The sequence below is a fragment of the Biomphalaria glabrata genome, chromosome 4, assembly GCF_947242115.1.
Source record: "Biomphalaria glabrata chromosome 4, xgBioGlab47.1, whole genome shotgun sequence".
In the NCBI taxonomy this organism is placed as follows: domain Eukaryota; kingdom Metazoa; phylum Mollusca; class Gastropoda; family Planorbidae; genus Biomphalaria; species Biomphalaria glabrata.
Window position 1 is genome coordinate 9,608,038 of NC_074714.1, and position 27,231 is coordinate 9,635,268.

At 33.1% G+C, this 27,231-nt stretch overlaps 2 protein-coding genes across 8 annotated transcripts in view; one reads left to right on the forward strand and one right to left on the reverse strand.

Moving 5' to 3' along the window:
• Nucleotides 1-3,400: 3,400 nt before the first annotated feature.
• Nucleotides 3,401-12,007, forward strand: LOC106063036 (mitochondrial mRNA pseudouridine synthase RPUSD3-like). Its single transcript, XM_056026001.1, has 9 exons — nt 3,401-3,419; nt 7,196-7,454; nt 8,375-8,419; nt 8,557-8,680; nt 9,575-9,682; nt 9,905-9,992; nt 10,404-10,536; nt 10,994-11,133; nt 11,653-12,007. Exons 2-9 carry the CDS (start codon nt 7,208-7,210, stop codon nt 11,860-11,862), a joined length of 1,095 nt encoding a protein of 364 aa, XP_055881976.1. The 5' UTR covers nt 3,401-3,419; nt 7,196-7,207; the 3' UTR covers nt 11,863-12,007.
• Nucleotides 12,008-16,074: 4,067 nt separating this feature from the next.
• Nucleotides 16,075-27,231, reverse strand: part of LOC106061426 (leucine-rich repeat serine/threonine-protein kinase 2-like) — a 54,941-nt gene continuing 43,784 nt past the window's right edge. For 5 of the 7 annotated variants that reach the window (XM_056026546.1, XM_056026545.1, XM_056026544.1 and 2 more), the window contains 16 exons: nt 27,142-27,207; nt 26,786-26,956; nt 26,439-26,537; nt 25,405-25,530; nt 25,186-25,293; nt 24,938-25,039; nt 24,459-24,563; nt 23,594-23,740; nt 22,713-22,900; nt 22,402-22,425; nt 21,420-21,498; nt 20,738-20,913; nt 20,223-20,363; nt 19,853-20,025; nt 19,469-19,564; nt 16,075-19,366 (listed from right to left, as the gene is read on the reverse strand). In XM_056026546.1, coding sequence (XP_055882521.1) covers nt 19,245-19,366; nt 19,469-19,564; nt 19,853-20,025; nt 20,223-20,363; nt 20,738-20,913; nt 21,420-21,498; nt 22,402-22,425; nt 22,713-22,900; nt 23,594-23,740; nt 24,459-24,563; nt 24,938-25,039; nt 25,186-25,293; nt 25,405-25,530; nt 26,439-26,537; nt 26,786-26,956; nt 27,142-27,207 — 1,923 coding nt within the window. In that variant the 3' untranslated portion in view covers nt 16,075-19,244. The remainder of the gene's footprint in view (nt 19,367-19,468; nt 19,565-19,852; nt 20,026-20,222; nt 20,364-20,737; nt 20,914-21,419; nt 21,499-22,401; nt 22,426-22,712; nt 22,901-23,593; nt 23,741-24,458; nt 24,564-24,937; nt 25,040-25,185; nt 25,294-25,404; nt 25,531-26,438; nt 26,538-26,785; nt 26,957-27,141; nt 27,208-27,231) is intronic. The other 2 variants (XM_056026548.1, XM_056026549.1) reach the window with 2 other exon arrangements.

Sequence of the window (27,231 nt, forward strand, 5' to 3'; positions counted from 1 at the left end):
TCGGCAGTGGGCCAGTGTTGGACGTATTAATGTGTTGCGTTGTGGAATAGCAAGGTGCAGAATGATTGTTTAATTAATATATCCACAATATTATATTGTTTTAAACTCAATGATATTACTCCATCAGTTTGTCATTATAACTTACATTCATATCATTAAACTATTGCATCGTTAACAGCGAGTCGATTATTTATGGTAAGCAAGAAGGTGCCTGTTGAATGTCAGGGACCGGGCCAACGAGCTTAGTCTTTAACACAACCCTGACAAGGACTAGCAGTTACAAATGTAGGGATTCTCAATAGTCTTGTAATCACCACAGTTCTAATTTATCCAATGCGCACGTATTTGGTCACAGTCATATTCTGTCACTTTGGGCATGTAGAACACACACCAAACCAGCACCGCTTGTCTGGTTTCAGTCCTGCCACTGGTAAGGGAGAGGAAGTGAGATTGGCGTAGTGTGAATCTCGTTCGACATTCGATTAGACTTGGACTTTATTTATATATCTTATATAATACAGACGTTACTTCAAAAAAAAAAGAAGATGATTACGTCCTATGCGTCATGCATTTAGTCATGCATATTAACCAATGACCTAAATTCTGCCAAGTCACTGGTTTTTCTGGCTAGCTCAGGCAACAATATACAAGGATCTACACAGCCACAGTGGTTTGAGTGCTGGGACAAGTCCCAAAAGCCCGTGGAGTCTGGGAGCGCATGAGGCGCCCTGAACGCACTTCCCCGTGGTGGAGGCTGTCCAGGCCTGAGCAAGCTATTATAGCACAGTGCAGGACAGGCCACTGTCCTGTTGGCTCATATTTCTCGCGGCTATGGCCACATTTTGATTCACGGTGCCCCCGCTGCGGGGAAGAAGAGGAAACCGTGCCTCATATTCTGTTTGACTGCCCCAGACTTGCTGATCTCCGTCTTGACAGGTCTGGGAAACCCAAAATTCTCGACCTGTATGGCGAGATTTATGCACTACGCAAGACAGCAGGGTTTCTGTCCAGGGCTTTTGCAAGAGAGGATTTGAGCCTCTCAAGCCCTCACTCTAATGGAGTTTGATGATGATGATGACAGCCACAGTAACAGGATAGTAGTAAATTAAATAAATAAATTAAATAATGTAAAGACCTTGTGAAGATATCATATCATCAAATATCTAGGTATGGAAAGGTCTTACTTCTAGAGATCCGTGACTCAAAGAATATGAAGAAATAGCTTAGATGAACTTTGTCACTTGGAAGAATCTCAACGATCTACCAGATTAAGTGACATTTGTAACAGAATGAGAGGTTGATTTTTATTTATTTATTATTATAATTAGACTTTATTAGCTAAGGTTATAGGCTAATTAGAGTAGGAAGGCCCTATATACACTTTTTCAAAACTTACATTATTTCAAGTTTTCAAATCGAGATAAGTTTGGACGCTGCTTACCTTTTTTTTTTTTTTTTATACAAGGCTTGTATCAACTAACAGTTTTTTTTCCCTCCCACTTCACATTCTCTGATCAAGTTGAAACTTTGCACAAATTTTCATTGTACCTGAAGATAGATGTGGACCGGCTATAAGGGCATTCTGGCAAATACCCGGTGGGCTGGTAGCCTATCCTATTGGGCCGAAAGGGACGCATTGATGGCACTATTGCACGTATAAAATTGTTAAAGGTTTTATAATAGGCCTATTCTCTTATAAAATGGCCACCTGAGCGTCATGTTAAAAAGCAAAAAAATATCTTTTACAGACTCTACACTACGGTCTAATACTAATTTAATGTAACACATTTTCCGAAATGATATAATAGCCTACATCCGTAGACAATGCTACTAAAAGGCTCCATATCCTTTTAGGGCCCACACAACAATAAAAATAGAGTTCACTGTATGCATGTGTACAGTTATCGATACATTATCAAACCTAACATAATGATTTTGAGGACAAGTATGATTGTATGCCCATCATCATAGGCCCTATACAATTTGTGGGTCGCTTGGTATAGAAATATGCGGTCCAATTTTGACACCCAGTCCGCCCCTGGATGTGGATGTATAGGCCTATATGGATTTAATCCCCTTATTACGTTTTGCCACGTTTTTTCTCCCACTTAAATTCCCATTCTCGGATCAAGTTAAAACTTTGCATAATAGAAAAGAGGGCGGGGAGAGGTTACGGTCGAAATATAGGCCTAATATAGATTGAATTGAGAAGCCGAAGAAATATATGATTTCGGGTGTGTATCGGGGGCGCATGATGGAGTGGGTTTTACAAATTAAGTCAAACGTCTATGTCGGAGAAATAAGTACGATGCGCAGGTTAAACGAAAACAAAAATGGGGGTTCCACAGAGCAAATAGAGATCGAGAGGAAGAGACAGTAAAAGAAAAATATAGAGAGAGCGGGCCGAAAATTTATTGTAACAGATACACTGATTCACAGACTTAAAAAGTATGTTAGGTTAATTGTTTGTTAAAATACGGCCCTTTTATTACAATTTAAAAAAATGAAGAAAAGAATGGGTGTTCCGGACATATTGTTATTATAAAGCCTAGCTGGGAATGAATCAATATGGGCATAGCCGGTGTACACTGCTAGTTATTCATAGTTGATGACAATAGGCTACACGACTCAAAAAATAAAATTAACCAATTAGTTCATCAATTATAGCAGAAAGTGAGCTAAACCATATGCCATCTTGAGATAAATGGTAGTAATTAACAGAGATACATCTCTTAAGAGTCTTATTCCATACGCTAGAACAAATTCGTAAAAGTGTTCCTTCTTCCCTATTAAGTGCATGCCTTGATCAGCAGGAAATTTAAACCAACATGCATTGCTATATTGACACATGAAATGCGTAGGACGTAAATACGTAGATTCTAATTATCTTCTTTTTAAAGTAATTATGTAATCTATAGGAAGATATAGCCTATATATAATATCTAGATCTATGTATTTATTTTTTATGTATTACATAATCTATTTCCATATGATACAATGCTTTGGTGAAGTCTCAGACTGATATATATATAGGTCTGTGACGGCATAAAAAAAAACAGCTTTGATAGAAGTTAGTTTAAATCTTCTCTTAAAAGAGTTCCTCGATTTACCAGAACATCGTTTCTTACTTTAAACTTTAATTACTTTATTATAAGACGTTGTACCTAGACTATCTTCTATCTAGACTAAAACTGACTAGATCTAGAGATGAATAAAGATCTATAAACTAAATAATATTGAATTAAAATAACTAAAAATTTAAAATATACTCTAACTCTAATGAAGTGACTCTAACACTAAGAGTAAGACTAAGTGTCACTAAGAGTAGTAAGTAGACTGTCTGACTGGTCACTTAACTTTAACTTTAAATTTAAGAGGAGTAAGACTCACTAAGTCTAAGAGTACTAAGACTACTAAGAGTTAGTAAGAGTAAGTGACTAAGTCTAAACTCTAACTGTCTAACTCTAATCTAAACTCTAAGACTAAACATTGATTAGACTTAGAATCTACTTGATTTATCATTTACTTAAACTTAAAACGGTGACCGGTCACTTCATCCCCGGTCACTTCATCCCCGGTCATTTCATCCCCGGTCACTTCATCCCCGGTCACTTCATCCCCAGTCATTTCATCCCCTGGTCATTTCATCCCCTGGTCACTTCATCCCCCGGTCATTTCATCCCCTGGTCACTTCATCCCCCGGTCACTTCATCCCCTGATATTTTCATCATCTGATAATTTTATCTAACAAATTGTAATTTTAAAAAGCATTAAATGAGCAATATTTAATGTATTCCTTTTTTATTTAAATGACAAAGAGAGAGAGAGAGAATCACACCCTAAATATACATGCAAGATTATTTCCAATAAGCACTCAAACAATTAATTTTAAGGATATAGGAACCTCATCATGACGGGTATGTTCTCAGAACTAGAGGCCCCCCACCAGTTTCGATATCTAAAATGAATATCAATAAACAAAATTCATACTTACATTTACATGTAGAAATGAAATATCGATAGAAATAAAGTCCTATAACACAATTTGTAACTTTAATGTTTATAAGGAAGACCACCTTTATTAGAAAAAAATAAAACCTTATTACAAGGCTAAAAATGACTCGCCCATTTTCAAGAAAGAGCGATTGAAAAATCAAATAAAGTGAAACATGGTCGTACTTTCACCACAGCTTGATCTTTGATTATAAGTTATCAGCGGCATGGTCGTAATTATTCTAATCGCACTTCTATCTCTCAAAAGATTCCCATTACTTGCACTACACCTTGGCCTTTGATGATAAGTTATCAGCGGCACGGTCATAATTATTCTAATCACACTTCTATCTCTCAAAAGATTCCCACTACTTGCACTACACCTTGGCCTTTAATCATTACGCTATAGATAAGTACACATCCAGATTTACCATACAATATAAGATTTCTCATTAAGAATACAAAGTGGAAGAGGAAACACTATAAACGCATTAGTAATATGTCATGAAATGTAAAAAGGAAAGCATTCTACATAATCATATTTATATATAAAATATTTAATTGGGGATGAAATGACCGGGGGATGAAGTGACCGGGGGATGAAGTGACCAGGGGATAAAATGACCAAGGATAAAGTGACTGGGGATGAAGTGACTGGGGATGAAGTGACCGGGAACCCTTAAAACTACTATTCTTAACTCTATCAGTACTAAGTCACTTTACTAAGAGTGTCTAAGACTAAGAGTTTAAGAGAGTGAGTAAGACTAAGTGAACTTCAGTGTGAAGTAAGTGACTAGTCTATTTCTAAGTCTATTTGTAAGAGTACTAAGACTACTAAGAGAAGAGTAGTAAGTCTAAGTAGTAAGTAGTCGGTCTAAGTCAGTCTAACTAAGTATAGTATGTAATATGTATAGTCAGTATAGTTACTATACTATAGTATGTATTAAATATATAAATTGTACATTATTATAAGTTACGAGTAGACTAGTCTAGACTTAGATTAGAAGTCACTAAGTGACAGTAACTGATGAGTAAGTGTCACCTAAGTTTAACACTAAATTGACAGATGTAGATCTATGATTTCTATGTAGATCTATGACGTCTATGTAGATCTAATCTAACTCTAAGTTTACTAAGTCAGAGTCAGTTACTAGATCTATATCTAAGTGACAAGTATTTCAAGTAAGACTTTACTAACTAAACTCAGTTCTGTAACCATCCCCTTTTTTTTCTGGTTTATTCTCTTGTAAACCTTTTCAAGATCTAGTCGTAACTAGATAGATTCAGATAGATCTACTAATAAACAGAAAACTAAAGTGATTACTACAGACTAGAGGCCTAAGCTTTAAATTTGTCTAGAACTCTAAATTAGTCTAAATCAACTCAAATAACAGTGACCTCAGTACACACACACACACAAGCTGACCTGGACACCATGACATTTTGACAGATCAGTTCACAACACACAACAAGAAGCATAAATAACACTAAGTAAGAGTAAAACTGTTCCATAAGGTGCACCTGAGTATAATATAGGTGCCTGACATCGTAAAATATATCTCTGGTTCTATAGAGATCTAGATCTAGTCTAGATGAATTAGAACCAATCAATCAATTCCCAATAAGTTTGAAGACTTCATATAAACTGAAAGGAACTCAATTTTATTTAGATCAGTAAGATCTATTAAACGTTTAAATCTTCGCGATGCAGCGCACACAAAAACAAATATGATTAATATGCAATACTATCTCATGGTAGATCTAATAGGAATAGTCCATTTCCAGGCATTGACGCACTGATCTATATATATGACTAGCAAGAACTTTTTTTAAATTTCTTTTTTTTTTTTTTTTTTTTTTGGCTTTAGTATTTTCAGATGATAAACCGTACTCACATATTTTCGTGTCCATTTGCGCACAAAATACTCTGCTATAGTAGATTTTATTCATGGCATTGTAAAGTAGTTACACAGACTAAAAATTCAAAATATCTAGGTGTACTAATAAATAAAAAGTTGACATGGAACCCCAATATTGATGAAATTATTTAAAAATTAAACAAAGCATTAGGGTTTATAAAAGAAATTTTTACAAATTACACAGTAACATAGAACTAGACTAGAATATGCATCTTCTGTTTGGGGTTGAAGAAAGCATTTATAAGGAAATTAGAACAGACACAAAATTTGATTAGAGTAATACCATTAGTAAAATTACTTAATTTAGAGACACTTTAGGACAAAATTGGAAAGGTAAAGTAGCAATAATACATAAAACATTGAATCATAATAATTGCAAAAACAAAACCTTATAAACATCTTATTCACTGAATAAATCAATGCCAATATAATAAATCATCTGACAAACACTCAACCAGACTAATGGTTTACAGGCGATTAATAGTCTATAAGTTGTTCACTCACCTAAAATAGAAATATAATAGAAAAATATATAAACATACATTCAATATCTCTAGCTAAGAAACTGTACTCCTCACCCTTTTTTTTATATTATTATCTCTCATATCAAGTCTGCCTGTAAAGAAACGTGTTGTTATACTTAAAGGCTGTTCAAGAGCAATTTGTAGTACTCTTAGACTGGAAATAAACTTTTGCAATCTTATATTAGGCTATAAAACACTTTCAAAAAATCAGATGAACAACTTCAATGGATCCTCAGTCATTCACACTAGTTTTTTGCTTTCCTATTTGCACACATGCAGTTTGATGCTCACTCTCCTGCCTTTTCTATGGCGATCTTCTATATATATATATACATATATATATACACATTTTTGAATAAAAAAACAACAAAATGTTTATTTCCCTTTCCTGAGTTATATCTCTTTGATGATTACCACCTCAGTGCTTGAAACATGCAAATTTTGAAAAACATGGAAGATTTTGACCATCCCTTATTCACATCTTTTAGTGTTATAAGAAGAAAAACCCCTCTTTCATACCAGTGAAATCTGACCACAGGAAAAAACTGTTTAGTAATAAAGGACGCTACACGACTCAAAAGTGTTAACAAGTGGTGCATGTGCAGTACCAATATAGCATTTCCACAGTAACCATTCAAATAAAGACAATTTAAAATACAGTGATAAAGATACATACAATTACTTCCCTCTAGATCTAGATATCTACTTAAACTTACTTTAAGCTTTAATTTTTTAAATTTTTTATTTATCTTTTATTAGCAATTAGCGAAAATGCAGAAACTAAATTTAATGTTAAAAATATTAAGAAAGGCTCCAACATCGACTTGGTCCTGGTCTACTTGGAGCTATCATAAAAGGCACTTAAGTAAATCTAGACGTACAGAAATAAATAAGCCTATAGATTTACTTGATGATACTTCAAGTCAAGAAATATACTGCAATCATAATACAAAAAAAGAAAGCATAAAAACTTCTCAAACTGCTGATTTAATTCTTCAAAACATCGTTTTTGAAAATGGTAAGTAATGCTTCTACTCTTATTCTTAAATCCAGAGTTAAATCCTAGCTCCCTATTCCTATGTTTATTTTCTTATCTTGTATTATATAGACGTTACTTTGAAAAAAGAAGATGATTATTTGAATATCCTTATAATATAGGATATCTTGTAAACGTCATATCGAACAGTGACAAAACACTGATTCATTGATATCAGATCATTGAAAAGGATCTGATAGTTCTATTAGATTGTGTGTGATTTTGAAAGCAAAAAAAACTACCAATTCCAGTAACCCCCCCCCCCAATCTGCTGCTACCAGAAAATCAAAGTACCTACTTAATCCTATTATGTCACAACATCTTTCTAAAATGTATTCTTTGGCTATTTGAATGCTCAGTTTGGATGTCACTTTATTTTTGTTGACATCTACGTCAGGGTATGAAGTATTTTACATTTGCCAGGGTTTTTTTTTTTGTATGGGTTCATTCATGTAGGGAATTAGTAAATGGCCATTATATGCAGCAGCATTTCTCTTTTTAAAAATCTGCAGGATCATCTTTTCATTTATAGTGCAATTCAATTTCATTTTAAAGTCAATATGACCTGGTTCTATAGGACCCCCTTATTCTAACTAGTCTATCTTCTTCTTAAAAGAAACAAAAGTTTATGGATTAACAAATTAAAAAAATAATTGACTGTTTGGTCATGTGAAATACACATTATATCGATGACACCTTTATCTCTACAACTAAGTATTTGCCAGTAGGACATCAAACTCGTTCCTCTAGAAAAGCTTCTGCTATGTTTATAACCTAATGTTTTAGGGAAATGGTAATAATTACTCAATTTTTAGTTTGACTCATAAGCAATTTGATTCTTGTCTCATCAACTATTAACATACCGGTATCAGAAACGTGACATTCAATTTTATGTTTTTCAGATGCAATTGTTGCTGTAAATAAACCACTTGGCATCTCAGCTTTTGGTATGTTATTCGTCAGTAGTTTAATAAATATTTTTGATAGTTTAAGACAAAGTTAGCTTAGTTCTAAGTCAATGCTAGAAAATGTATTCTATTTTTTAACAAAAATTCAATATATGACTTAATATTGTATTCTTTAGGCAAGAAATCTGTTCTAAATTGCTCAAATACAGAATCCAATTTGGAATCTATTCAGCAGTGCTTACCACTTTTGTCAGAAAGGTTAAAATGTCCAGGGCTGGGAATTGGACTCTCATTAAAAAGGTGAAGCAATCTTGGTGATACATTTGTTGTCAAAACTTAGGGGGAAAATATAATTAATCCTCAACAAATGTAAAATAAAATAGTTTGTAACAAATATGTCAGGTTTAAAGTTCTATTTTATGTTGTCAGTATAATGTCCCAATAAGATAGTGTCACAATTGGTTTGGGAGAGTGGTGTTGTCTCCACAATCAGACATGTCTATAAATATATTTCAACTTACTTCTTGGTTACACTGTAGAAACAGTGCTGATTATATTTTTCTTAAGTTTAATGCAAAAACTCTGTCCAATAAAAAAAGTAATCCAATGAGCTATGAACAATAAAATATAAATTACTACAATGATAACTTGACCGGCATATTATTGTAGAATAAATAAAATGCAGTGAAGATACAGGTAATAAATAATAATCCATTTAAGTATAAGCACACTGAACAATCTACTTGGAACAATGACCCTGATAGCTAGATCTATGTCTCTTTTATAGTCTCTCATAAAGACTTTTCTGGATTGTTTATGTTACCGATCATACTTTCTCCAAATTTCTACTTGACCCCACATCTAGTTTGTTCATCTTGAGGTTATCTACAAACTTCAATTTAGCACATAGTATATTTTGTTTATTTACACAAACACACACCAAGTGACCCAAAAATAAGGACAGTTCTCCTATGCCAGGTCAACTTCCATCATTTGCTGTCAAAGGGTTATATAAAGCTCTATTTTCTGTTGTCTATGTAATGTCCATAAATAATAGGCTTAAAATACTTTTTAATTTTATCCTTATAGAGTCCAAATATGACAGGTTTCATTCTATTTTATGTTGTTTGTATGCGTTTTAAGTTCCATTTTATGTTGAGAGTTATTTATTATGATTTTTTTTTTCAATTTCAGTTATCATCAAGGACTTTTACTACTTTGTAAAGACAAAAAAATGAAAACTAAATTAGATGATTGTTTAACTCAAATGGCTATTGAGAGATGTCAGTTTTTAACTTATTTGTGAGTATATTTTGTAGAGTTGGTGCTAGCCTATTAATGAATAAATATATTTAGTATTTTTACTGTTTTGATTGAAACCGCTTCTCCTAATTGGCCCAATTTTGACAAAATGAGCTGAGGAAATAGAAGTTTATAAAAAAAAAGATGTTGTCTTAATCATATGGTATAAGAAAAACAAAACTAAAAAAACACATTAACACATTGATATTACTGTTTGCACAGAGCTGTCACAGTTGGGATACCCACATGTCCTCCTAACACTCCCACAGAAATCTACATTCAACGAGAGTATTTGCATGACAGAGAAATAGTAAGTACACTAATTAATAGCTTAAGAAATTAATTACCCAAAATCTTACTCTGCATTAATGATTACATTTTAGAACATTGTGTTTCATAAGGTGAATAAAACAATCTTATTGTGCTACTAGACCATGAAATGGTTTTGAAGTTGTCAAAGCTAATTTGTTTCCACTTAAATATATAAATGTATTTTTTATTTTTACTTAAATTGTAAATGTTTTACAGTATAGTGAAAAGTAATTGCTTTCAAATGAGTTGTTTTTTTGAATCAGCATTTTCATATTCATTTTTTTTCTGTTCAATAACTTGCTGACCTATTCTAACTTAAAACAATTTGTAATACAATCCATTGCTCTGCTATCTTCATATTTTCTGTTTTTAGAAATTGTTAAAACGTCCATAATTGTATTTTTCTTAGAGTGTGGTGACTAGTCAGGGAAGTGTTACTGCTAGGAAAAAAGGTTTGATGATATTATCCAAATTTACAGTAAAACCTTTGATGGTGAATACAGATCTCAATGTGGCTTTACTGGAAATCTCAATTAATAAAGGTTATTGTGTGATTGCTTGTTATTGTTTCTATTGAACTTTAACTTGTGCACTGTTTGAGATGAAGACTCATGAAATTAAGTGGATAAAAATTGAATCACAAGTTTTAATAGTTTGCAAAATATAGTCAACTAACTTTATCATGGTAAAGAAAAAAAGGTATAGACCTTTAAATAATATGTAAAATGATATCAGAGATCTTGTCAGTTAAATTTGAAATAAGATAACCCTTACTTTAAATAAAAATTTAAAAAAAAAACAGAACTTTTTTCTCATTTGTTAATAGCTAGATGAGGTTTGCTGACTTCCTACTGCTTTACAGGTCATCACATTAGCTCCAGCAAAATTTTAGAGCTGCCTCTTAGTCTTTCTTTTTTTCTCTGTAGATTTTAAAGCAATAAATAAAAATTATGTTTAGTTCTTTTTTTAAATTATTATTACTTGTATCTCTTTTATCAGATAAGTGGGATGCAGTTGAGTCAATTCTAAGTTATTACCTGAGTCCTATTCTAGGAGATGATATTTATTCCTCCAGAGTCTACACTATCAATGGAATTCCTTTTGCCTCCAGTCCATATGTCACAAAGCCAAAATTACAGGTATTTAGAATGAAAGATGCTTAAATGATGAACACAAACATGTTGGTAGACCTAAAGAGTCTTTTTACTTTAGTATGATTTTATATGTAGTCTTTTTTAAAATTATTATTTAAATTGCTATAGTGTATTTACTCTTGTGCTTCCAATTTGATTTGATGACATAGACATCCTAAAATTTCCAAACCATGATAAGACTTTCATTTTAAAACCTTTTTCTCACCTAAGAATAAATAAAATTGTGTCCCAAACTCATACTTTACGTCCATCCTATTGTGTTGAGGTGTTTATGAGACGGTGGTTTTATCTACCACTAACAATCAAGTTGAATATATTATAGTGCGATCCTATTATCTGGGTAGTAAGGTTTAAAAAGAATTGACTTTAAAACTATAATTACATTGAGTTTCTGTATGTTTAGTATTTTAATTATTGAGTATATATTGCTAAACTTGCTTAACTTCTAGTTTCTAGTGCTGCATGTACTTTATTTGTCTTTCTTTGACTTATGTGAAATTCCAGGAACTTCCCAGCAGTGTTGTCAATGTTCTCACTGAATCTGGTCTTCTAACACAAGAAAAACGACTGCCATTGTTCCTACATAGACACAATGTGATGGTCAACAGGTTTCCCAACTCCAAATCACCTCCACTGGTCATCACAAGCAAACCTCATGATTATTTCCTTCAAGTTTTGCAGTCATTGGGTCTTTATAATGCCAACATAATGTGATGGACAGATTTAACCAAGTAGACATATGAAGTATAATTTACTTCAGTACCTTTTCCATTGAAAATGAGATTTGTACATGTACTTAATATGCTAGAAGATTTAAAGATTATACAAGTAATTGAATAAACTCAATTTAAGTTTTTGACTTTTTGTGTTTATTCACTTTCTAAAATGTTGTCCAAATCCAAAATACACTATTTGATTAGAAACTGAGAGCTCAGCAAAAACAACACAATTTGTGATTCTGAATAAAACAAACTTTTGAATTCTTTTTCATTTTTATAAATTGTGTTAATTAATAAGATAAATACCAAGAAAAAAAAAGATTAATTTTGCAGTGTTTGGACATTAATAGTCTACATGTGTTTTGGATATGCCTTTAATGCAATGTGAGAAATGTATGCATGCATATTAGAAATGGGCTTGATCCTTAGAAGATCATCTTCATGTGCAGCAAGATGTCGATGCAGGTCTTTTTTTTTTTAATGTAAAAAGAATGTCGGATGAGTGATAGTACATCACTAGGGAGAAATTTTACCATTCTTAGGTTCTTCTTCTTCAGACAGCCTTTTGCTGCGTGTTGCAGCTCTTTTGCAGTCTGTACCAAGGAAAAAATGTGCTGTTTTTTTTTTTTTTTTTTTTTTCAGTTTGTTCAGCTCTGCTTTACAGAGTGTTAGTTATGTTGGACTGTAGTGGTACTAGGCTCTGCCATACAGAGTGTTAGTTATGTTGGACTGTAGTGGTACTAGGCTCTGCCATACAGAGTGTTAGCTATGTTGGGCTGTAGTGGTAGTAAGCTCTGCCATACAGAGTGTTAGTTATGTTGGGCTGTAGTGGTAGTAGGCTCTGACATACAGTGTATTAGTTATGTTGGGCTGTAGTGGTAGTAGGCACTGCCATACAGAGTGTTAGTTATGTTGGGCTGTAGTGGTAGTAGGCTCTGCCATACAGTGTGTTAGTTATGTTGGGCTGTAGTGGTACTAGGCACTGCCATACAGTGTGTTAGTTATGTTGGGCTGTAGTGGTACTAGGCACTGCCATACAGTGTGTTAGTTATGTTGGGCTGTAGTGGTACTAGGCACTGCCATACAGTGTGTTAGTTATGTTGGGCTGTAGTGGTACTAGGCACTGCCATACAGAGTGTTAGCTATGTTGGGCTGTAGTGGTAGTAGGCACTGCCATATAGAGTGTTAGTTATGTTGGGCTGTAGTGGTACTAGGCACTGCCATACAGTGTGTTAGTTATGTTGGGCTGTAGTGGTACTAGGCTCTGACATACAGTGTATTAGTTATGTTGGGCTGTAGTGGTAGTAGGCACTGCCATACAGAGTGTTAGTTATGTTGGGCTGTAGTGGTAGTAGGCTCTGCCATACAGTGTGTTAGTTATGTTGGGCTGTAGTGGTACTAGGCACTGCCATACAGTGTGTTAGTTATGTTGGGCTGTAGTGGTACTAGGCACTGCCATACAGTGTGTTAGTTATGTTGGGCTGTAGTGGTACTAGTCACTGCCATACAGTGTGTTAGTTATGTTGGGCTGTAGTGGTACTAGGCACTGCCATACAGAGTGTTAGCTATGTTGGGCTGTAGTGGTACTAGGCACTGCCATACAGTGTGTTAGTTATGTTGGGCTGTAGTGGTACTAGGCACTGCCATACAGTGTATTAGTTATGTTGGGCTGTAGTGGTACTAGGCACTGCCATACAGTGTGTTAGTTATGTTGGGCTGTAGTGGTAGTAGGCTCTGCCATACAGTGTATTAGTTATGTTGGGCTGTAGTGGTAGTAGGCACTGCCATACAGAGTGTTAGTTATGTTGGGCTGTAGTGGTAGTAGGCTCTGCCATACAGAGTGTTAGTTATCTTGGGCTGTAGTGGTAGTAGGCTCTGCCATACAGAGTGTTAGTTATGTTGGGCTGTAGTGGTAGTAGGCACTGCCATTCAGTGTATTAGTTATATGGGCTGTAGTGGTACTAGGCTCTGCCATACAGAGTGTTAGTTATCTTGGGCTGTAGTGGTAGTAGGCACTGCCATACAGAGTGTTAGTTATGTTGGGCTGTAGTGGTAGTAGGCACTGCCATTCAGTGTATTAGTTATATGGGCTGTAGTGGTACTAGGCACTGCCATACAGTGTATTAGTTATGTTGGGCTGTAGTGGTAGTAGGCTCTGCCATACAGAGTGTTAGTTATGTTGGGCTGTAGTGGTAGTAGGCTCTGCCATACAGAGTGTTAGTTATGTTGGGCTGTAGTGGTAGTAGGCTCTGCCATAAAGAGTGTTAGTTATGTTGGGCTGTACTGGTAGTAGGCTCTGCCATACAGTGTTAGTTATGTTGGGCTGTAGTGGTAGTAGGCTCTGCTATACAGTGTTAGTTATGTTGGTCTGTAGTGGTAGTAGGCTCTGCCATACAGAGTGTTAGTTATGTTGGGCTGTAGTGGTACTAGGCACTGCCATACAGAGTGTTAGTTATGTTGGGCTGTAGTGGTAGTAGGCTCTGCCTAGGGTGAATTAAAATGGGCCATTCAAAGAGGATATGATTCACAGTTTCATAAGAGTGGACACTGTGTCTACAGAGGGGTGGAAATGTGGGATTTATTCTGTTCTTAGTTGGAAGATTGTAGATTGCTCTTTGTAGGGGAGGAAATAGATGCAACTGGTATCCAGTTTATTTGGTATAGTCATTTCTTTGTACATAGCTCTGCCCGTCTTTCCCTGATGCCCATTGGTTGAGCCACTCCTCTTTGAAATTGCTGGCTTACATTGACTTGAGAGTGAGGTAGTTTACTGGTCTGTCTGGTTGTTCCATGGGTGATTCCGTTTTTGACAGTCTGTCAGCCTTTTCATTTCCCATGATCCCTATGTGCCCAGGGATACCCTGTAATATAATTGTTATTGTAGTGGAGTGGATACTTTTTCAGGCCACACCGGTATCCACATGACTTTCCCCCCTAGATGGCTTCTTGTGTCCGCGCGTAAAAAGGCAGAACAATGTGGACACTGAACATTCTACCGGCATCTCATGTCACTGTAGTGTCTGTACGTTACTGAACCTGCTTTGTCTCCACTCCCTTTTTGTGCCTTGTTCTACACCATGTGTTTATGTATGGCTGCAGGTCTTTAGTGTACAATAACAGATTGAAATCGGCCTAAGAGTTGCCTTCTTCATTTATTTAGTTCTTCTGTGCCAAACCCACCACATTAGATTACATTTTGGCATTATACGATAGTTTAGATAGTTTATCGTAATTAGTGTTGTCAACTCTCTTGATGTAGATGAGGTGTGCTAGTCAATGTTTAAAGAAAGGATTGTGACTCTGTAAAGACAAAAATATCTGATGGTGCATGTGTTCTGTCATGGAGCTTATTTTCAACTGTCTGAAATACTCTAGTGATCACAACAAATTTCTGTAAGGATCAATAAAGCAGTCTTAGTCTTAGATAGCTTCGATTTCGGTCTGGAAGTTTGTGAGCAATAATCGCCACAGGCGGCACAGGGTGCAGCTCCTCGGTGCACTTATCTCAAGGTGCTTATTTTTGGGAAAGATCAGGAGGACATCAAGACCAGCATTTATGGTGGCTTTGAAGGTTGGTCCATTGGTGTATAAATGGATAGTTGTTTTGGGATAGCTTTCAATTGTTTCTGAGTTAAGACAGGAAAAAACTAAATTGCATTGGTGAAGACAGAAATGTTTTCTTCAAAAGAACATTCTGAGATCTATCTTGTTGCAAGAAGACATCTAGCAAATACTGTACATTATGAACGTGTCCTACCTAAAGATGAAATGCTGTCACTTAGTTCAATGATTAAACATTTTAAACATTTGTAATTATGTCATTTTTAGTTCATTAATGCTGAATGAACTCTTCATATTGTGTCTGTTCTATTTATGTGTATGTTTCTGTTGTGTTGTCTGCATATGAGAAAAGAGTCCTTGTAATCACAACAAATTTTCATAAGGATCAATAATGCAGTCTTAGTCTTAAAATATACGGTAATAAATACAGCGCAAATGTAACAGATTTTTTTTCCTTAAAAAAATAAGAAAGAAATGGACATCATTATGCTCTGCTGTTTTGCCTCACAGTTTGAGAACTGCTGGCAAGCTGTCTTGAACTCTTGAGAGAAATGAATTTTAATGCAATATTGCTTAAGTTAAGAAACTTGAATTCTGCCTTAAAGTTACAAGTAATTATTCAAGAAACAAAAAATAAAACAACAGCTCTGATTTTGCCTACTTTTTATTGATTGTAAAGGTATTCATCACAAATTTGATTTGTAAAAACACTAACAACAATGTAACAATGAAAAGCCTTACAAACATTGTATGGTGTTTACCATATTTCAATGAGTTAATCACATGTACTTTCAATTGACCAAAGCAGTGTTTCTGTACTTATGACTATGACTTACCTTCAAATCACTACATTTCATAGTGTCTATACTCAACAACCTGGACACAAAATATTTTAAAGGTTCTAGTGATCTTAAATGGTTGAGAACCATTGTCTTAACTTACATATTAATAAAAGTCTTTAAAATAGTGAAAACAAAAACGCTACATTGTAAAAAAAAATAAAAAAAAAATAAACAAGGTCTCAATGAGAAGCAAAACAGAACATTAGAATTCTTTGAACACAACAGAATTGTAAGGATCAATTGTGATTGCCACTAGTTTGAAGAGGAAAAAACAAAGTCAAATATTTGTGATCTGATGGAATGAATCTGATGATCAAAAGATTTTATGAAGAAACATAAAAGGTTACCAAAGTTCCAGAAATTATTTTTTTTATAAAATCTGAAAAAAAAAATGTATTGAAGGGGATAAAATGAGAATTTCATTTTTTGTTAGATTGTTGGGTTTTAAAATATTATCTGTGTCAAGAAAGCTATAGACAGCGAGAAAACATGGGCCTCGACTCTTGAAGAAAAGCATGCCACACGGAAAATGGCCAGCTCCTCTACCACCAAAGCAAAAGCTACCTTGACATGCAATATATGTGGACGGGAGTGTCTCTCCAAAATAGGGCTTCACAGCCATAGTCATTTCACAACTGAAGGAGGCCCATGACGATGTGTCATACTATAATGATAAGTAAATTAAATAAAATCTTAATCTGATTCTCCCAAATTTGAATAGATTTTAAAATAGCTTGTACTAAGATTTCCTAAAGTGTTATAATAGTGAAAATGAAATAGACACAGATACAACAACTGGTTACTTTACATTGTGTTAATTTAAAAAAAATATTTTTAAAGAGTATATTGACATAGCAAAATATTAACTTTGAATGTTAAGATTAGATCACAGGTCAAACAGCAGACAAAATATATCAAACTTTAGATCACAGGTCAAACAGCAAACAAAATATATCAAACATTAGATCACAGGTCAAACAGCAGACAAAATATATCAAACATTAGATCACAGGTCAAACAGCAGACAAAATATATCAAACAGATCACAGGTCAAACAGCAGACAAAAGATATAGATGTTAACAAATGTAAATAACCAAAACATAACTGAACACAAACATTAATGTCATGATCTTTGCTTGAACCTTAATTCTATGAATCAATCACAAAATGGTTTACTAGATTTGCGATTTATGGCACATCAGCACAATAAAACAGAAATTTACCAAATTTTTACTGCACAACCTTCAATGTTCATTAAAAGAAAAACATAACATGGTTTTGAATTATAGTTACTTAAATATCACTGGTGATTCTAAGTAGTTACAAAGTACTTACATAACATTGGTGATTCTAAGTAGCTACAAAGTACTTACATATAACAGTGATAATTTTTAAGTAGTTGCTAAATACTGACATAAAAGTGATAATTGTAAGTAGTTACTAAGTACTTTCATAATAATGATGATTCTAAGTGACAATAAATTAAAAAATAAGAAGCAAGTTTCTTGTCTTTGATTTTAAAAAAGTTTTTGTTTTTATAATTCAATTTGAAAGTTTTCTGACATCAAAACAAAATTTTTGTCTCACATTATTATCATTAAATGAAATACAACAATGCAATAACCAACAATTTCTCTCAAAAGTAGAAACTAGAAGTTTTTCTATTTAATCATCATATTTGTAAAGCATCACAAAAAACATAAACATGTGAGTACATATAGGTAAAAAGTGCAGAATAAATAAACTAATCAAACAATTAGGATAAAGAATATTGTAAGAGTACAACTAAAAACTTGTACTGGCTAGTGAAAGACTTTATGTAAAGGACTTGGATAGAGAGATGTGGATTTTTCAAGTTAGACAAGAGCTGTTCAAATAGATTGAAAGTGAGATCTCCAATGGTAAGGACTGTAGAATCAAATCTCTTTAATTGGTAAGGACTGTAGAATCAAATCTCTTTAATTGGTAAGGACTGTAGAATCAAATCTCTTTAATTGGTAAGGACTGAAGAATCAAATCTCTTTAATTGGTAAGGACTGTAGAATCAAATCTCTTTAATTGGTAAGGACTGAAGATAGAAGTCTCAAATCTCTTTAATTGGTAAGGACTGAAGATTGAAGTCTCAAAATCTCTTTAATTGGTAAGGACTGAAGATTGAAGTATCAAATCTCTTTAATTGGTAAGGACTGAAGATTGAAGTCTCAAATCTCTATAATTGGTAAGGACTGAAGATTGAAGTATCAAATCTCTTTAATTGGTTATGATTGAAGAAACTAGTCTTTCAATTGGTAATGATTGAAGAATCAAATCTATTTAATTGATAAGGATTGAAGAAACTAATCTCTCAATTAGTAATGATTGAAGAATCAAATCATCTCTTTAATTGGTAATGATTGAAGAAACAAATCTCTCAATTGGTAATGATTGAAGAAACAAATCTCTCAATTGGTAAGGACTAAATGAACAAATCTCTTCATTGGTACAGATTGAAGAAACAAATCAATCTTATCAAAAAACACCAATAATGGGATTTCTTATACAATAATTGATAATCTTAAAAACAAATATTTATTGCATGAAATATATTACAATGGGTAACTCATAATGTAAGAGCAAATATCATTAGGACTTTACGTGCTCCAAGGTTTTCAACTTGTGTGTTTAAAACAACAAACAATGTGACATCTTGACATACATTTTGGACAAAACGGAAACAGAGATTTATTGTTTTATTGTTTACATTAATGCTCTGAGAAACATTTGATAGAAGGCAAAAAAAGTTGTATTTCAAAATGAATGATACACAAAGCTTTGTGTAAAACGTGATCAATACAAAAGCAATTAAATTAACGAAATAGATTTTACAAAGAATTAAGTTAATATCGTTACTTAATTAATATATCTCTAGATGGAGCTTCAGTTTATTCTGTAAATAAAAAAAAAAAGGGAAATCAACTTTATGTTCAGATCTGTTCATGTTGTACTTCTAGATATTATAGTGTTCAGATCTTTTCTTTTCTTGGACCAATCAAAAAACTGTTTCACAGTCTGCGGAAAGTCAGAGTCCCATACTAAAATACATCCATATTGATTGTCTGTGAATTGAGAGAAACCATTGCATTACAGTTACATAAGAATGAAAGAGCTTGTAACATTGGTAGAGATGATGGTGTTACAACGAAGAAATCCTAGGTTACCTTTATAAGAGTCAGAATCAGATCTGTTTTGAAAGCCTAATCCCCCACTCAATATTACATTTTTAGTAGTGGATGTAGAACTAAATTGAGTCAGTCCTGAAAACATGATTAAACATTACTCATAATTCTAAAGCAAATATAAAAAGGATACTTTTTATCAAATACTACCTCAAAAGTTCAATCAAATACTACTACCATCAAAAGTTCAATCAAATACTAAAAACATATTAGAAATTAAATACTATCAACTTAAGTTGAATCCAATAACAACATTTGTTCATTCTTATAAAATTAAAATAAGCTAATCAAACAATACCATCTTACCATAAGATTGATAATAATTGTTAAAATATTAGTAGGCTATACATATCAAGTCTGACTGACCTTTGATCTTAACTGTGAGTAAACATCTGACTGACGCAGTATGGCGATGTGTACAAATAACTGGTGTCCAGTTGACAGTGTCAATCAAGGCAATCTGTCCCCCGCCAGAGCCAACCCACAAAATCTTATCATGCAGGACCATAGAAGTTACTCGGCTATCTTTAGTGGACAAACTGCAGAAACATATTATTTTTGGTTCCATAAAGTAAAGCTTTGCTTGCCAAGATAAATACATTTCATAAAGCTAGGGTTTTAAAATAACTGCAAGAAACTTTATTAAAGGAAAGACTGGTATAAAAAAGTGAAGTGATGCATATTACACTTATCATGTCACGAGGGAAGCAGATGTACATCACACATGAACTCTTACTTAAATACTTTGCTGATATCCAAAACGCTCTTAAGTCTTCCATGTAAAACATCCCAGGCCTGGATGTGTGTTGAACTACGATGAGCTACGTACAGCAACCTTCCACAAGCCATGCTGGTTACAGGGTTGAACTCAGCATCACTGATTAGGAAATGAGTTAGTATTATTAGCATGGCTATACAGAATGTGTACAATTTGAACACTTGCAGAATTGTATCAGAGTGACACTTTGTCCCATTTCTTGCTCAGCTATTCTGCATGAGTTTTGAGTTAGGATGTATTTATATTTATTTATACTCTTAATGAAAGAGATGAACATAAACCCTTGAAACTACAATACAGCTTAGTATAAATAAAAGCCTCACAGCCTTTAAGTCATTTTTTTTAGCAATAAAAGATTCACAAATTTCTTTTAACTGGAACCTAGTTATAGATTACCAAAGTTTGGAACTTCGTAAAAATAACCACACATTTCTTTAAAAGTCAATTATAGATTACCCAAGTTGGAAACTCACTTTTTCTCTAAAGTGTTAAAAATATTTTCCACAGCAACACCTCGTTTGGTTTCTAACACAATGATCTTTGCTCCACAGGAGGCAATCACCTTCCGATCCAGACTGCAACGAATTATACATCGAACAGGCTCATAGCTTTCTCCAAGATTGATTTCAATAGGATCCATAATTGGTTCCTGAAAAAGCCACAAAAAAGCTGTGTTAGCATTACAATTTGTTTGAATGTCTAACAACTTCAACTTTGAAAATAAAAAACTAAGAAAAAAATATTTTCAAAATTAAAAACGAGGGATCACAGGTTCAAATCTTGAAGACTAGGATTTTGAGCTTCAAGATTTTGAGTATGCCCTTGTGACAATCCAACTCTAATGAGTAGCTGACATTATTTTGGGAAAGTAAAAGCAATTGGTCAATGTGCTGGCCACAGTGCACCCTTGTAAACAGTAAGGCATAGAAACAGATGAGCCCTACATCATCTGCCCTGTAGATTGGAAGTTCTGAAAGGGCTACTTTTTTTTTATATACATGACTACAAAGAAAAAAGTTATTTTATTGGTTGTTATTTATTGACAGAAATAAAGTTGATGTTTTTCAGTTGACAAAAAAACTTGAGTAATGTGGCCATGCTCAAATAGTTTCATAATTTTTATCTTTCCAAAACAAAACAATATGTTATGCCAACCTGAAGTATTTCTGATATTGTATAGAGTGCCATCTTCCCATTGGCCAGACCTGCTAAAACCAATGGTTCATCTCCTCGACTAAGACAAAAATAAAACCAAATTATTCTTTATCATTGAAAAAATTAAAGAATTTTAAGATTGTTAGCAAAGAAAGAGTTGGCCATTACACTGATACTTTGAACTCAATCATAAAACTGTAAATTAGATCAACAATTTAAATATTAGTTTTATTTTGACATTTTTTTCATACATATAGATATAAAATTATAATTCTTAAAATAAATTTTCAAGTACAGGTATGGAGCCTGAAAACAAAAATTCTCATACAGCTAACTGATAAAATTTTACTTCTTTAATATAATAGAATTAGAATGAGGATTTTTAGAAGAGCAGCATTCAAGTGTATACAAAGATGCTAATGATGCCATGCCATGTATTAACTTACACTAGCAGTGAATCAACCAGGTTTTAGAGAATACATTAACTTACACTAGCAGTGAATCAACCACGTTTGAGAGAACACAAGACAAAAAAAAAAGGAAAACATAAAGGCAAAAAAGAAGGAAATAGAAACATTTTAGGAGGAAATATTTCACCAGAAACCATAGCTTCTAATAATTTAGAATAATAATACTGCACGTAATATAAAAGTATAATGAGCTTTTCTATTATGAACTAATCTAATCTTATCTTCTTATCTTATATAATACAGACGTTACTTCAAAAAAGAAGATGATTACGTCCTACGCGTCATGCATTTAGTCATGCATATTAATCATACAATAATATAAAACATATAGGATATCCATAAGAATATTTAATTTAAAATTACCCAGAACTAACTGACATTAAAAATAAAATATTCAAATCACTAATTACAATAGAAGCAGTTGGTTGTGCTGATAAGAAAAAAAGAAAATTTTTCATGCAAGTGTGGTAAGAAATGACTCATTACATTGTGCTAAACAAAATGACTATTACCGATAACCTGTCCTTGGATAGTGTCTGTAATTATATTGATATCAAGCTTCTTAGGTAAAACATTATGTACTAGACGTAATATGTCTACAATTTATTGATACCATATTGATATCATTTTACATTATTATAAAAGGTAAAGTATTAAATTATCAGTAAGAAAATGTTTTAAAATTTAAATATCCAGATCTATAAAATGATCTAAAGTAAAAAGATCTAAAGCCTCAAGCATTTTTTATTGATTTGACTTTTATACATCACAGAATGCCCTGAGTTTCATTAGAATAAAAGCATACATTTAAAAAAAAACTGACCTTTGAACCACAAACAAAGAAAGGACTGAGTCCTGAAGCTGCTGAGTAGAATGGAGAAGCTCATTGGTTATGGTACTAAATACCCAGATTTTTCCAGCCTGTGTACCAAGTAAAATGAAATCCACATTTTCATAGCTGACTGGCAGGATACACAAAATTCGACCATCTCGAAACATGGTTCCCATACCCTACAGTGATAGAGAAAAATAAGATAAATACGCTAGGTAGTTGGGTTTAACAAATATTTATTTAAAAAAAAGAATGACAATATTAAAATTTATTGGCTTTGTTTACAACGGACTATCAACTTAGGGGTGCTGTGGCTGAGTAGTTAAGTGCTATGCTTCCAAACCAGGGGTCTCAGCGAGGACTGGGATTTTGAACTTCAGGATTTTTAGGGCGCCCATGAGTCCACCCAACTCTAATCAGTAACTGACTTTAGTTGAGGGGAAAGTAAAGGCAGTTGGTCATTGTGCTGGCCACATGACACCCTGCTCGTTAACTGTTGTCCAAAGAAACAGATGACCTTAACATCATCTGCCCTATAGACCGCAAGGTCTGAAAGGGGAACTCTCAACTGGCTATAAGATATGAAGTAAAAGAGCAAAATAAAATACAAGAACAAAATTTTCCATTTAATTGTTGACTTTAACAAAAAAGGCATTACTTGGGCCCTAAATCTTTTAATGTCAGCTTCAAAGAAAGGAATAGTAGTATAATTAGCATTCTGCAAAGAGAGTTTTCAATAGTTTAGAAAGAAAAAAATTTAGAAATTGGGTTTCACTTAATAAAAAAAAACTACAGTTGAATTATGCATCTAAATTTTCCTTTTTATTGTGAATGCCCAAACAAATTTAAGTGGTTAGAACAGAATGGATTACATTTTTTACACTATAATCAAGAGACTGTCTGCTCCTGTTTGAAGTAATGACTTCATCCTTGTAGTCCAGTAGACTCAACCAAGTTAACTGCATATACTCATTGTCACCACTGGCCACCCAAAGCCTCACACTTTTACTACCAGGTTGCTAGGACAAGAACAAAATTAAGTTATAATACAGATAACAAAGTAAGCAACAAATCAATTAAAAATATATTTCCAGTCAACATATATATATATCTTTTTGTATTTCACTTTAATCCTGTGATTTGGTTAAAATAAATCTGAAATTGATATATTAGCTAAAAAAATGTAAACTTTATATTAATTGACAATTTCTTGTAATATACAGTGTATAAACAGAAGTAATGTTAGGATACTCTATAAACTACAAGTAGATGTGTAAAAGCTTTTAAAGTAATTCTAAGAACAAAAATCCAAAGTTGTTTTTCTTGTAGAAACATTGTCTTTGGCTAACTTATATACTTCAATGGCCTTTATCAATTACAATAATATTATAAATTTGTATTCTTGGAATTGTTTTAAATAATACTGCAAAATGTATTTAAAATGTAATACTGGTTTAGGAATGGACTGCTGCTATAGTTTTTTTTTAAACTGGCTATGTAAAAGCCATTCAAAATTTAATTTTAAAATTCAGCAATCCATAATACAAGACATTATTTGCGAAATCTTTTCTTCCTCTAATGGCTTATCTCTGGTCATGCTATGAAAAAAATTCTTACATTTTCTTTCATTGAATGGAAATTGTGTGTTAATTTTTATAATAAAATAATTGATACTAATGCCTCAGGAATAAATTGACTACATAAGTGTATTTATATTAAATACCCAGTATAATATACCTGCTGTATAGCTATACACTCCACTGTAGTACCAACTGAAACTGGAAGAATTTCTCGAAGACTAAAAAATTCTGCAGAACTGAGACGCTCAAAAATATCGTGAACCTGGAAAAAAAAAAGATGTCATAGATATAAATTACATTAACCTTGATTATGTAGATTATGTTTTGAATGTTCCTTCAGAGTTGAAGATAATTTACTTCCTAGTCCAAATCTCCAGCAGGATGACGGAGGATGGCAGTGGGCAGGGTATGAACCTGGGACCATTGACAAGTCCAAACGACAGTCCAGCATGACCAGGCAGCCACCCATGTATGTTTTGTAAATTAAATTAACATAATTTTGTTCAAATGAAACATGGCATTCAAACTTATTTGCTAAAATATTTTTCATTGAAACAGCATTTTGTTTCGAAACCTCAAAATTTTTAAAGTTGCATTTTAATTATAGCTTTATAAACCAAAATAAAAAATGTTTACTTTTGGTCTGTAGTCTGGAACCTGATGAAGACATTGGTTTATTAATTCCTCAAAATCTGGCCAAGGAGGGCATCTCTGTGTTATTGGTGTAACAGCAATATTCTACAATAAAAAATGTTTCATACAAATTATTTTAAGATTATTAAATTATTAATACAAAATATAGATCTACATCTACAATCTAGAGAAATAAGTGAGTCTATATGGACCTCAGACTAGATATTCAGCAGAAATATAGTTCTACTAACTTCAGCAAAAGCCTTGTCAATTTCACTTTTAAATTCTAATTCTTCAAATGGATGGATGCCTCCTGTCACAAGCATATATAACAGAATTCCAAATGAAAAAATGTCAGCCTGTAAAGAAAGTTCAAAACCATTTATAAATTTCAAATTATTGCACAAATCTAATCATTTCAATGAATATGTAATTAAAAACTGGTTAATTTAATGTTTTGATCAACTCACTTGAAATGAATAGGTTTCTCCTCTAATGACTTCTGGTGCTCTAAAACCTGGTGTACCTTCTTGTGCCATCAATCCAAACAATGTTGTAAATTGAGAGATGCCATAGTCTGCTATTTTAACATTGATCTAAGAAATTATGGAAAAGAATTTCCTAACATGTCAAATGCATCTATACACTTCATGAAAAGCAAGAAGTCAAAGTAATGTCTTAGGATATTAACAAAGGGCTTAAGGTGCTCGAATCCACTATTTTGGATTAAAACCTTGCAAAAATTGAAGCAGTCTGTTGGCTTTAAGGATGGGGTGAAATATACTATGTGGCTTACACAATGACTAACTAACTTGCTAATGTTATTAAGAGCTAGATAGAGTAGAGATCCCAGGTCCGAATCAGTGACTGACAATAAATATAAAATTGATCTTCAAAGTAAGGGTTAAGGTTAGGGATGATGTACAGCAGTGTTTCCCAAAGTGGGGTACTGTACCCACAGGGGTATGGAAAGAGTTTAAAGAGGGTATGCGTTGTACCTCATTAACTATGCAGATTTTATTTAAATACCCATTTATTATGTTCATTTGATAAATGCTTTTTAAAAACAATAAGTCAAAAAAATCGCTTCTCAAATTGAAATTAACAACCAGGGAACCAAAGTCTGATGATTTGTCATCGAAACACAATATCATCCTTCCTATTGCTCCAAATCAATGTTATTTATAATATAACTTGCCTTTCTTTCATTCACAATTTTATTTTTCATTTATTTTTTTTTTAAGAGGGCCTACCTAAAAAAATTTGTATTGTTATTAACATAAATCCACAGGCGGGGCGAGGGATACTTAGGGATATGAAAATTTTAGAAGGGGTAAAAATAGGTCAAAAGTTTGGGAAACACTGGTGTATGCAGTGTCCTACTTTATCCAATTCAATTCCACATAGAGTTAATTTCTGTAAAAAATAAATCTATTAAATTTCATAACTAACCTATGTAGCATTTTGTTATGTTTAAATATACTGTCAACAAATCTATACATACCAGTGCATCTGGAGCCAAAGAAAATACTAGAACATTGTCTGGTTTTAAATCTCGAAAGATGATGAGCAGACTATGCAAGTAATCCAAACCTTCACTCACCTATACAACAAATAGAAATTTTAGAAGCCTATTTTTTTTTATACAAGCATGAATTTATATTTAAAAAAATCAATATTACAATAAGTTTTTAAAATAATAAGTTTAACACATGTGTGAAGCCAAGAAAATACTTTTACCAGTGATTTCATTACTTCTAGAATATACTTCAGCATTGATTTCATTAATTGATATTTTGGATTTGTTTATGGTTAAGTAGATAAGTAATTAATATTTAAAACATTTGTCACCTGTTGAGCTATTTTCAACTGCATCATGCGACTAAACTGTTGGCTGGATCTGAAAATTTCACCAATAGATTTATGAGGTGCAAACTCAATAACTACCAGCCTGACAGGCCTCACAGCAACAGCTATCAGACTAATGACACTTGGGTGATTTAATCTCCGCAATATTGTGGCCTGCAGAGGAAACAAAATGTATGGTGCAATTCTGAAGTTCCTTTCCAAATTAGATTATTTTATAAAATCTTTAGATTCAAAAAAAGTTTTAAAATGATGTTGTTTTTTTTTTGTTGTGTATCACTTAAAATGAAATCTAAGAAAAAAAAAAAGTGAAACAAAATAAAATTGTAGAATAAGCTCACTTCTTGTCTCAACATTTTGTGAGGATGTATGTCTCCAATAGCATTGAATACTTTGACAGCCACATTCTGAATAAAAAAACAAACACTAGC

What these genes read in the sequence shown, in the direction of transcription:
- LOC106063036 (XM_056026001.1), top strand. Translation starts at nt 7,208, where the DNA reads ATGCAGAAACTAAATTTAATGTTAAAAATATTAAGAAAGGCTCCAACA. An exon ending in ACTTGGCATCTCAGCTTTTG is followed by an intron (nt 8,420 to 8,556) that starts GTATGTTATTCG and finishes TGTATTCTTTAG; the next exon opens with GCAAGAAATCTGTTCTAAAT. An exon ending in GGAAATCTCAATTAATAAAG is followed by an intron (nt 10,537 to 10,993) that starts GTTATTGTGTGA and finishes CTCTTTTATCAG; the next exon opens with ATAAGTGGGATGCAGTTGAG.